The sequence below is a fragment of the Trichosurus vulpecula genome, chromosome 7 (genome assembly GCF_011100635.1).
Source record: "Trichosurus vulpecula isolate mTriVul1 chromosome 7, mTriVul1.pri, whole genome shotgun sequence".
NCBI lineage: Eukaryota > Metazoa > Chordata > Mammalia > Diprotodontia > Phalangeridae > Trichosurus > Trichosurus vulpecula.
In genome coordinates, this window is record NC_050579.1 from 31,011,502 (window position 1) to 31,024,186 (window position 12,685).

Here is a 12,685-nt window from a genome sequence, read left to right on the forward strand (position 1 = left end):
AGCTCATTGTTTTCCCTTCCTCCCCTGCCCTAGCCCATCTCCCTAAAACAAGGATTCTTTATAATTTTTTTGTTGTGTGTCCTGGATTCCTTCAGCAGTCTAGAAAGTCTTCTCAGAATAATGGCCCCAAATAATTGAAGAAAATGCTAAATTTTGATTAGAAGTCAGTGAAAATAAAGATATGTATATACATCTATCTATCTATCTATCTATCTATCTATCTATCTATCTATCTATCTATCTGCCTCTCTATCTGCCTATCTATCTGCCTGCCTGCCTGCCAGTCTATCTATCTATCTATCTATCTATCTATCTATCTATCTATCTATCGACTCCAGGCAAAGGATTCCTGATCTAAATAAAGACCTGGTTCTTAGCTCCTTCCTCACCTTGTGTATGCCCCCCTGCCCCCAGCCTCAGCCCTCACCCCCAGCCCAGAGCCCTTCAGTTTCACGGCAAGGATAGGGGAGTGGGGAGGCAGAGAGAGAGAGATAACAGCTCTGAGCTGTCCTGCCTTGCCCTGTGCTGACTCAGAAGTAAATGAAACTGAAAGTGAATGTGAGAGAGAGAAGGAAAGCGAACCTCAGAGGTGCCTGGCGTCTGGGAGAACCAAGAGCACTAGGAGGATCCTGGGGAATGGTGGGAAGAGAAATGCTGGCCCTGTACCTGCTCAGCCCTGGTGAGTTCTGACCCTGAGGAGCCGCCACACTCGCCTTGCCTTGGGACATATTTGGGGCAGCCTGGGCAGGTGCTGGGGCTGCCAGACCTCCTGGTTTCTGTCTGGAGGCAAACAGCCCTCCCCCGTTCCACTTGTAGCCCACAATGGCCAGGGAACACGGAAGGGGCTCTGAGAATACCGCTCAAGGTGCTCCCTCAGGGAGGGGACTGCCCAGGGTGCTCCCTTGGAGAGGAGAATGTCCTAGTGCGCTCCCTGTCCTCCTCCCACAGCTGGAGGGGTGGCCCTGGCTCTGCCATCAGGATTACCAGGCCTCTGAGGGGAGGATTGGGGCTGAGAGTTACTGACTTTTGCGGGGCTGTTCGCCCCCCACCCCCCAGCTTCCAAAGACCCTCCAATAAGGAGAGGGTGGAGCACCCTGCCCACCTGGCCACAGACAGACTCCAAAGGACCTCAGGACTTTGATTTCTTTCCACTTCCTTCTTCTGGAAGGCTGTCGCTTGTTTGTTGCTGTTTGTCCTTCGTTCTCAAAGAGGACCAAGTCATCATGCCATGACATGCAAGCGAATTGGATTTAAGTGAGGCAGGGCTGTGCAGAGTCACCAGCCTCACTTTCACCTCTAGAGCCACCTGGGTTCAGTGGCCAGATATAGATCAGGACGGCTGGAGAGCAGAAGAAAGAAGGACAGAAGGAAGGAGGAAGAAGAGGGCAAGCTTAGAGTCATTTACACACTCTTCAATCCAGCCAAATGCTTTCTTGCTGTTCTCCTCTGTCCCCCATACCTGTGATGCCCTCTTTCCTCACCACTGCCTCTTAGAACTCCTAGCTTCCGACAATGCTAAGCCAAAACCCTGTCACCTACATGAGACCTTTTCTGATGCCCCTTGGAGCTGCTAGTGCCACCCCCAAATATTTTTTAACTAAATTGTATATGTTATAGACAATTTTATTTTGTGTATGTTCTACATATGAGAAGTGGCATGGTACTGCACATAGAAAACTGGCCTGAGAGTGGGGAAGGCCTGGGTTTGAGCCCCTCTCCCACTTTGAGGAATACTGACTGTGTGACCCTGGCCTAGTCACTTAAACTCCCAGTGCCCTAAGCAGCTCTAAGGTGGGAGGTCATCTATCTGCACAGGTGTAGGGAATTTCCTCCTAGGGGAGGTCACCATCCCAAAAAAGTACAGATCAGGACAATTTTTTTTTCTTACCTACACTTGTATGTGTCCATGTTTTTCCCCAGGAGAACATAAGCTCCTTGAGGGCAGGGACTCACAGTCTGGCATATTTGTTGTTGTTTGGTCATTTCAGTCCTGTCCGACTCTCCGTGACCCCATTTGGGGTTCTCTTGGCAAAGATACTGGACTGGTTTGCCTTTTCCTTCTCCAGCTTATTTTACAGACAAGGAAACTGAGGCAAACAGGGTGAAGTGACGCCAAGGGTCACACAGCTAGTGTCTGAGGCTAGATTTGAACTCATGAAGCCTATAAGACTGGCACATAGTAGATACTAAATACGTGCTTACTGATTGATTGATTGAGGTGGGACTGACCCCAAGACCCTGAGCTCATTGGCAGGGTCACCTTGGCAACAGTGAAACTGGGCCCTCCTTGGGCTTACAGTGTGTTAGCATCATAGAATCTCAGCATTGGAAGGGGTCACCGCTCCAATCCATAATTGATCCAAAGACCCAAGGGCTCATACACTTCCAAGCAGAGGGTCTCAGGGGCAGAAGGGTCACTCTCTCCTTTCCTCCCTTATTATTCTAGGACTGCTATGGATTTCAGGCTGGCATGTGGAGGCTGGCATGAAGCTGGGCAAGTTCGGCCAGCTGCCCTGCATCTTAGAGGTGCCCCCAGATCCCTCCAAGACCCTCGATGGAGAGCCGCGTTCTCAGTGGCAGCAGATCCAGCTGGTTCTGAGTCGTTCTGAGAGCCAGACCCTGCGCCACCAGGCTAACAGTGACACCTTCCTGTTGCGAGGTAAGCATCTCTTGATTGCCATGGGGAGAGAGAAGGAGAAGGGCTTCCAATAAGGGTTCCCTGTGTTCCTGTCATGGCAGGGTGAGTACTGAGAGAGAGAGAGAGAGAGAGAGAGAGAGAGAGAGAGAGAGCAGCTTTGTTGGTATACATAAATAATGGGTGAGTCCATTAGAATAGGAATTTCTAAAAGGTGGGGCCTGTTTAGTGCTTTGGTCTTTGTATACCCACCCTGGAAGGGAGAGAGGCATCAGCAACACTAACTAGGAAGCCAGGAAGTCCTGGGTTCAAGTTTCATCTCTAATATATCCTGACTGTGTGACCCTGGGTAAGTCACATCTCTCAGTGCTCTTCACAGCTCTCCATCTCCACTGCCGAGTTGTAGAGAAGGGGGTAGAATGGCGTTTTTTTTCATCCAGGGGTTCCCTACACAGATGAAGTCTCAGGTCTAGGCCCCACAGTGATTCCCACCCAGTAAGTGCTTGGTGATTGAGTGTGAGTGGTTTCTCCTTCTGTTCACACTTTTTTGGGAGGGGATCAGCTCAAGACAGAGAGAATCCCCTGGGTCTCAGTTCTATCCCCCACCCAGATCCACAGCTCCTCTGAAAAGTATAGTCTGAGAGAACTGTCTGGAACACATGGGGGTTAGGTGACTTGCTCAAGGTAACACAGCCAGTATGCGTCAGGAGCAGGATCTGAACCCAGGTCTTCCTGGCTCTGAGACCAGTTCTGTATTCAACATGACATATTGCCTCTACCCACAATAGGCCTTTCATAAACATTTGGAATGAAATTGGAGCAAGTGAGCATGGAGGTGAAGAGCCAGGCCAGGCCCTTCTCTGACTCCTCATGTGTATTTGCAGACGAGGCAGGGGTCCTTCTCCCTCATGTGGATGAGGATGTGGATAAGCTGGAGTGCAGAGTAAGCCACTACTTCACCGCCAACACACAGATCTTGTGGCCAGGCCTCCCTCGGCACCAGGCCCAGTTGCCCACCTGGTACAGCGTGACTATCAGCCACACAGACAACAAGTTCAAAATCACCACCTTCTGCTTCCAACCTGTCGACCCTGCCCAGGGCCCTGGGCCAGCACTCCTGTCAGGTCAGAAACCCCGTGGGAGGCCGGCTGTAGCCTGTGTCCATGCCTGTCCCCTGCCACTGGCCCCAGACACCGCTTCTGGATTAGTCCTGATCTCTGACTTGTCTCTGTGACCCTATCCCAGCCTCCTAGGACTCTGACTTCCTGGTCACTCTCCCATTGACCCTTCCCTTTGCCCCCTATTCCTTTCCCTGCTCATACTAGCCTCCCAATGTCTTTTCTGCTACTCTCCCCCCAGGAGTGTTCTCCCTTTACACGAAGGCCTCTGAAGTCCAGGTGAAGCTGCAAGGGACCATCCTCCTCACCTGTGGATTCGCCGTGGACCACACCCCAGAGGCTGCAGATGTGACATGGACGTTTCGGCAGAAGGGGGGATGGCATCGAGAGGTGCTGAAGTATGCTGGGAAACAGGGACAGGTGACCCACCTGCACGAGCAGGCTGAGGCCTTCCCCAGCGAGATCCCTCGTGGCAACGCCTCCATTCGGCTCACCAATATGTCGGTCAAGGACCAGGGCACCTACTTCTGCTCTGTGAGCATGGCTGGGCTCCTTGGGCAGCTCAGCATCGATGTGGCTGTTGTGGGTAACTCTCTCTTTGCTCTCTCTCCTAAGCCTATGAGGGGGTGATGGAGATAATTGCCTCAGAATCTCAACAGTATTTATCCTTCTGATATCCCCACAAGCCTGGTCAGGCCAGGCATTACCAAGGAAGAAACTGGGATCCAGAAGCAGCAAATGATTTACCTAGGGTCATTCAGCTCCTATATGAAGAAGTGTGGTCTTTCTCTCACCTGACCTCATAGAATTTTATACCTTTCTAATAGACTTTACTTTCTAATGTATCACAGTTATCAATGAATATGCCTTATCTGAACACCACCCCACACCCCCCCACTGCCCAACACATCCATAGCCCATGTGGGCAACCTAAGTTCTGTGGCTCCCCATGGCCTAGGGAGAATCTAATTCCATGGCTACCAGGGTGACCTTCCCAATGGTCTCAGGGTTCTGGGGGCGAGACAAATCAACCAATCAACTGACAAGCATCTATTAAGTGCCTACTGTATGCCAGATAGTTAACCAGCATTTATTAAGCACCTACTATGTGCCAGGCGCTAAGTGCTAGGAAGACAAAGAGAGAAAGAAAACAAACAGTGTCTGCTCTCAAGGAGGTCCCAGTCCCAAGCATTAGGCCCCAGGGAGGCCATGATAACAATGAAACAGGACCTGACCTCAAGAAGCTTCCATTTGAATACAAGGATTAAGAGTAGTTTTTATATGGGAGTTTGGGGGAGGGGGTTTAGAATGGAGCTTGGATTTAGTCCTGGTTGGGAACTTCCTCTACCAAGGGAGATGGCCAACTGCTCAGAATCTTAATTTTAGGGTGGTGTCCAGGGTCTCCCAGCTGGTCAGTGCCAGAGGTGACCGTCCTTACTCTGGGACTAGTTCTCTGATCCTTTCCCCTGCCCATGGTGCCCACACCAGCACCAGTCTCCAGGAACAGCCTCCTTCTCCCATTCCTGACACCCAAGGTTCCATATTACTCTTTCCCCAGAGGCTCCCAAAGTGACGCTCAGCCCCAAGACCCCAGTTCTGACCTTGGAGGAAGGGGAGGAGCAGAAGCTGGAGTGCGAGGTCAACCGCTACTTCCCACTAGAAGCCCATGTCCAATGGCTGCGCGAGCCTGTGGAAGGACGCATGATCCCAGAGGTGGTGAGAAATGTCATCTTCAGCAATCACCGTCAGAGCGGCGACGAAACCTACAGCTTCTCCAGCTACTTTCTACTGACGGCCTCACGCCTGGATGACGGTGTACGCTACACCTGCCGAGTGGAACACGCGGGCCTAAAGATCCCCATCAGGAAAAGCATCACCATCTACGTGACGGGTACTTGTGGTCAGCCCAATCCTGGGATCTCCAGGGATATCCCTTTGGGAAGGGAGGAGAGGGCATCTCACTTCAGCCACATCTACCCCAATGTTCTTGTTGTTTGTCCTTCGATCTGGAAGAGGACCCTTATGTCAGGAAGGTGATGCCATGACATGCAAGTGAATTGTACTTAAGTGAGGCAGGGCAGTGCAGAGTCACCAGCCTCACTTTCTCCCCTGGAGCCATCTGGGTCCAGTGGCCAGATATCGATCAGAACACTGCAGATGGCCCTGATGCAGTGGGAGACCTTGGCCTTTTTAAGCTAAGGTCTTTCTGAGTTCTTACCAAAGTATTCCACCATCAAACTTGGCAAACAGGACCACAGATAGACTGGGTTCAGTCTCACCTTGACATTGGGTGTTGGGAAGATGAGCACTGGGTACAGAATTGATCAAAGTAGTGAGAAATCAATCGGGGAAGGATCCCTGAAAGAAGAGATAGAAAGGAAAACTCCAGGTGAGAACAGGTCAAAGATCACAGCTGTCCTTGACAGATTCCCTTTCTACCTGCCCCAGTCCCACTGACCCTTCCCATCAACTGTGAGATGGTGGGCAAAGACCTTAATCTCTCTGTGCCTCAGTTTCTTTATCTGTTAAATGAAGAGGTTGGAGTATGTGTGGGGTGAGACCACCTGCCAACAATTAATTAAGAGTCAGAGGTCTCTCAAATTTAGAAACAGAAAACTTCTTTATTACAATCTTGCAAAAAAGGGCGGTCTCGAACTGATAGACAATCGGTAGGGAGAGTCGGGGCCCAGAGGGCAGAATTTAGCTTTATACTGTAGTAAACAACTCCCACCCTACCACCTTTTACTTTCATTGGTGGAGTCCAGGCTCACAACCTCAGGAGAAATCTAACCCAGGTGCTAGGGAGAAGGAAACGCTAATTGAGCCAATAACAATTCTTAAGAACACTTTTATCCTTATTTGGTCAGGACACAGTTCGGGTGATTTTAGTAACTCGATACTTGGGCCTAGCTGTCGGTCAGAAGCCCTGAGCCATGCCGAAAGGTCTCTACCCCATTCATCCCACTTAACTCACAGAAAGGCCAAGATCCAGATTCCATGAGAGGGCTTCACCACCCCACTCCAGGCTTCAAGATAGGTCCCTTCTCACCCTTTCATTCCAAGCTGATGGTATGTGACATTCCCATACCTGGCCTAGAGCTCAGATGGTCAAAAAAAGTAAAAGTCAAAAGTGATATCATAGGATCTTAGACACAGAGTAATAGAAAGGGACCTCGGAGGCCATGAAATACAGCCCTTCTCATTTTAAGGATAAGGAAACCAAGACCTGGGGAGATAAAGTGACATAGAAAATGGTCAACCAAGTAGGAAACCTCAGTGGTGAGATTTGAACCCAGGTCTCTGGACTCCCAAATCAGTACTGTTTCCATTAGAAAGGAGCAATTGATTTCTGTGATGGAATATCAGATAAGATGATACATTCTTGACCTAGTGACAGCCCCAACATTAGGTTATATCAACTCTCTCTTCTTTTCCTCTTCCATGTCTCCTCCTCCTCAGCCCCTTCCTCCCCCTCCTCCTCCCTCTCCTCTCCCTTCTCTTCCCCCTCCTTCCCCTCCTCCTCCCTGTCCTCTCCCTCCTCTTCCTCCTCCTTCCCCCTCCTCCTCCTCCTTCCCCCTCCTCCTCCCTCTCCTCTTCCCCCTCCTCTCTCTCCTCTTCCCCCTCCTTCCCCTCCTCTTCCCCCTCTTCCCCCTCCTCCCCCTCATCTTCTTTCCTGTGCTCCTCCCTCCTTCTCCCTTCTCCTCCCTCCCCTCCTCTTCCCTTCCCCCTCCTTCCTCTCCTCCTCCTTATCCTCTCCCTCCTCTTCCCCCTCCTCCCCCTCCTCCTGTCTCCTTTCCCTCCTCTTCCTCCTCTTCCCCCTCCTCACCCTCCTTCTCCCTCTCCTCTCCCTCCTCCCCCTCCTCCCCCTCATCCTCATTCCTCTCCTCCTCCCTCCTCCCCCCTCCTCCCTCTCCTCTCCCTCCTCTCCTTCCTCTTCCCCTTCCTCCCGCTTCTCCTCTGTCTCCTCTCCCTCCTCTTCCTCCTCCTTCCCCCTCCTCCTCCTCCTTCCCCCTCCTCCTCCCTCTCCTCTCCCCCTCCTCTCTCTCCTCTTCCCCCTCCTTCCCCTCCTCTTCCCCCTCTTCCCCCTCCTCCCCCTCATCTTCTTTCCTGTGCTCCTCCCTCCTTCTCCCTTCTCCTCCCTCCCCTCCTCTTCTCCTTCCTCCCCTTCCTCCTCCCTCTCCTCTCCCTCCTCTCCTTCCTCTTCCCCTTCCTCCCCCTCCTCCTCTGTCTCCTCTCCCTCCTCTTCCCCCTCCTCCCCCTCCTCTTTCCTCTCCTCTCCCTCCTCCCCTTCCTCCCCCTCCTCCTCTTTCCTCCCCTCCTCCCTCCTCCTCCCTCTTCTTCCTCCTCTTCCCCCTCCTCCCCCTCCTCCCCCTCCTGCTCCTTGGGTTCTCCTGGCCTGGATGTGATTCAGCTGAGTCAAGCCTGGTTTTTCAAAAAGCAGCTTTTTACTGGGGAAAGGAATGAGATAGCAGAGCACAGTGGCCAGGGAAGTCCTGGGATTTCAGATCCAGCTGGAAGGTTCCCTCAGGGAAGCCTGCCGGAGGCCTTCCATTCTCTTTCCTCTATGCACCTTCTGCCCATCCTCCTGCTACATCTGAGTTCTGCTCTTCTCTGTGGGCTGGAGGACGATGGACAGATGGTTTTAGAGCCCAGTGACCTCAGCTGAGTTGGGGCTCTCAGCTGAATGACCCTGGGCAAATCCACCGCCTCTTTCAGGGTCCTGGAGCCTCAATTTTCTCACAAGATTAGGGAGAAGGACTGGAACGGTCATTGGGTCGGTCTAAGGAATTTCCACATGAGGAAACTCCCTCCACCGATGCAGTTTGCCACCTTACAGACAACTTCGTGAGTTTCCTTTCCAGTAAAATAAAGGGTCGGATCTGATGGCCTTGAAGGTCCCTTCTGGATCTAACATTCTGTAGTCTTCTATCACTGGAACACGGATAGAGCTGGAAGGGACCTCAGAGGGCATTGGATTCAACCTTCCCATTCTACAGATCAGGAAACTGAGGCCCAGAGGGGGTGAAGTGACTGAGGTCATGTGGGCACTGCAGCACATGGGAGAAGATTGGAGCCAGGGCCTCTCCTCCAGCCCAGTGTCTCAGGAAGAGCTGGGGCAGCTTGAGATGTAACAGTAATCACAATAGCTAGCATTTGTATTGAGTCTTAAGGTTGTACGGGAAGCCTTTATGTATGCTATCTCTGAGCCCCATTTTGTAGGTAAGGAAAGAGGTAAAGTTACGTGCCCAAGGTTGCGCAGCTTGTAGGTGTCGGAGGCAGGACTTGAACTCGGACTTTCTTGACTTGAGGTCCCGGGCTCTAAGCTTGAACCACCTAGCTGCCCAAAGAAGTGAAAGGTGAAAGGAGGGAGACCCCCCCAGGCGAAGGTGTGGCCAGTGATCTCTTTGTGCCCACCCTCTTCCCCTCCAGGAGCCATTTCCTCAATACCTCTCCTCCAGGGTTCTAGTAAGCCCTTCTTAACACCAGCTGTGGGGCTGGGGGCTGGCCTGACTCAGTCTCCAGCCAGCTGCTCATAGGGTTGTCCCTGTCTCTCTGCAGAAAGGCCTGGGAATGCAGGGTGGCTTCTCCTATTCATCTTTGCAATCCTGATGACAGGTCTGCTTGCATATCTTTTGAAGTACCTGCACCAAGGTAAGGACCAGCATTCATTGGCTGGGCTGCTCTGGGAGGGAAGGGGGAGGGGAGTCAGCAATACTCACTGACCCCACTGTGGGGGTGCTGCTCTTCAATCCAATTCCACCCAGAATTGCCTGGCCTGCTGGAGGGTCCATACCCCACCCTAGTCCTACCCTTGAGCTAACAGCCTCCCAGGATGAAATATCTGAGGACCTTTGGGAAAAGTAGAGTCTAGATCCCAAGAAAACCTTGGGTCAATCAATCAGTCAGTCAACAAACATTTATCAGTTGCCCACTCTATGCCAAACACCACGGTAGGCACTGGTGATACAAGCACGCAAAAAGCAGATGGACCCTGGCTTTGAATTTACATTCTATTGGGGTATATATGTGCACAGAGAAGTAAGTAGGATATGTATAAGAGAAGTGCCCGGTGATTTGGGAAGGGGAGTGTTAACAATTTGGGGAACAGGGAAAAGCATTTCTGGAGAAGTAACCTTTGAGCTGGGCCCTGAAGGGAGCAAAGGGTCCCAAGAGTCAGAGATAAAGAGGGAGAATAGGGGAGCACAGGGAAGAGCATCATTTTGGTAGCTGTGGTAAGGATGGATTAGAGAAGGGGGATGCCAAGAACATGGACTAACATTGGGAGGACAATGCAATCGTCCAGGTGGGAGGGAATGGAGGCCTGGGTCTGCATGGTTGTGGGATCTATAGAGAGACACTGAGGAAATGGAATCTATAAGACATAGGACTTGATTGGATATGATGAGAGAGGGAGAAAGAAAAAATCAAGAATGATTCTTAGACTGAAAACTGGAAAAAAGTGATGGCACCATTCAAAGGAAGGATGTGTTTAGTGAAAAAGAAAATGAATTCTGTTTTGGACATGTTGAGATTGAGGTGCCTATAGCACATCCAAGTGGAGACATCCAGCTAGTAGTCAGAAATCCTGGGCTGGCGTTCAGCAGAGAGATGAGGATTGAATATCTAGAATTGGGAGTCATCCGTGTAGAGACGATGGCTGAATCCATGGGAACTATTGATCTCAGTTAGAAAGTGTAGAGAAAATTAGGAGAGTGTCCAAGATTGAGCCTTGTAAAGGACTGAACCTATGTAAAGGAGGCAGGACATGACTACAAAGACAAGAAAGAAACAGTCCTAGCCTCCAAGGAGGAGGAATATCCATTCAATCTAACTCTTTTGATGTCTTTCTTTTTTTCTTCCAGTGAGAAGTATGGACAAGGTAAGACCTATATCTAATTTCTATTACCTTCTTAATGGGATGTTGGGGGATGAGTGCTGGGCTCTCACATCCTTTCTTCTGTCCTGTTGCAGAGAAAGCCTTACTAGGAATTCAAAGCAGATGCCGAGAAAAGGAGAGAGACCTTTGGAAGTCAGTGGCTGAGAGCCACCCAGTGCCATATAACTAACAAGGTCTTAGAACTTGGGCTAGAGAGATCCTAAAGACAGGTTCCAGCCCCATCTCTGCTATTGTGTGACAACAGGCTAGTCACTAGACCGTTGTGAGCCAGGTTCCACATTTATAAAATGAGAATAATAAGATCTATGGTATGCATACCTCACTGGATTGCTGTGAGTAACTGAGATAATCTATGTAAAGCACTAGAGAAAGTGTTGGCTATTGCTTAGGATCATTGTTGGTAAGTTAACATTCATTCACTGAGAAAACCTTTAGTTACCAGTCTACAAAATTCTATTCCGCATCCTGCAATTGTGTTCACCTTGGGCCAATTTCAGACCTTATCTGCTCTGCTCTCTCGACCATAACATTGTCATCTGACCTATTAATTTAACTGACCATCCTCCCTGCTTCAGTGGTCTTTGGACTCCAAGGCCTTTCCATCTGCCTAGGCAGGGGACCTTTCAGTTTTTCCATTTGTATAGCCAGCACTTGGCACACAGTAAGTGCTTAACAAAAGCTTTTTCATTCATTCATTCATTCTTCATGCACAGATTGGCCTTGTGAACAAATTCATTGAATCATGCACATGTGATCAATAGATGCTTATATTGGTGTCATGAAATGTTGCTATGGTGTTGGTTACTTTGTGGGCCGCCTCAAGCCCAGTCAGTGTTCAGTGCCCATTTTGCTCAGCTCGGCCCTAGGACCTGTATCCCTCCCTCCCCCCATCTTCTAGCTTCTCAGCCCACTCTGCATCCCTTGCCAATGATCACCGAAGCTTCCATTGTCTCTAAGGCACCAACTGCTGCTTTTACGCTTGTGTCACCTAACATGGTTGTTTTCCTGGACACCTTCAGTGGGTACCCCTGTTGTAGGCGTTGTACTCTAAGACCCTTTTAACTTTTGGTAACTGAAGATTAAAGAAAGCATGCTGTGTTGTTGTCCTGAAGATTAAAGAAAGCATGCTGTGTTGTTGTCCTAAATCCACAGAGAATCCACCCACACAAAATAAGACACCTCCCCCACCAGAGCCTCTTAAAGCATGGTTTATTACCTTCCCTACAGTGTAGGGGAGCAGTAGAGAGAGCCCTGCAGGGGCAATTGAAAGACCTGCGTTCAAATTCAACCTCAGATATCAATTTACTTGCTGATCCTGAGCAAGTCACTGAATTTTTCTGAGCCTCAGTTTCCTCATCTGTAAAATGGGAATAACCCCAGTATTGTAATACCTACCTCACGGGGTTGTTGTGAGGATCAAACAAAATAGGAAAATTGTTTTAAAAAACCTCTGTCCAGCTGCCATCTGTGTTAGCACTGCTTGGGTTCCATCCCAGCTGCCTTTCCCACACCCAGTGTCCTCCTACACATTAAGGAGGGTTCCCTCTTGGTTCCTTTGCCCTGGGCACAGGGTTTGGGGCATCTAGACAGATGCTGAAAGCATCTTCTTTTCCCCTTCCAACCTCTCATTTGGGGGAACAGGGAAGGGACCCACTCTGGGAAATGCTCAGGCTGAGGCAGAGAATGTCTTTTGTCTCTTTTTGTATCCCTGGTATTAGCACAGGGCCTGGTACATAGTAGATGCCTAATAAATTAATTGGGAGTGGTAGAGAGAGCTACAATTCTTTCCCCTCCCTGGGGTAGGATGTCCACATCCCAAGCAGGAGAGGCAGCTCTATCGTTGAGCCAGGATTACCTGGTGGGTAAGTGAGGCCAGCTTCTAGGGAGAGTTGGACCCTCTGGGGTCAGACCTGGCATAAAGTGGTTTTTGCTCAGTGTGCAGAGGGAAGGGGCATGCAATCTGTGTCCTTTCTGGGCATCCTGGTCACCTCCAGACTAGGCGGGATCTCAATTTCCCAAACAGTTATTGTCTCC

The 12,685-nt window shown here is 50.3% G+C and overlaps 1 protein-coding gene across 1 annotated transcript; it reads left to right on the top strand.

Annotated features, from left to right (window-relative positions):
* Positions 1–577: 577 nt before the first annotated feature.
* Positions 578–10,973, top strand: LOC118858555 (tapasin-related protein-like). Its single transcript, XM_036769119.1, has 8 exons — positions 578–679; positions 2,447–2,659; positions 3,520–3,759; positions 3,995–4,339; positions 5,312–5,644; positions 9,313–9,405; positions 10,617–10,633; positions 10,726–10,973. Exons 1-8 carry the CDS (start codon positions 637–639, stop codon positions 10,738–10,740), a joined length of 1,299 nt encoding a protein of 432 aa, XP_036625014.1. The 5' UTR covers positions 578–636; the 3' UTR covers positions 10,741–10,973.
* The last annotated feature ends 1,712 nt before the right edge of the window (positions 10,974–12,685 follow it).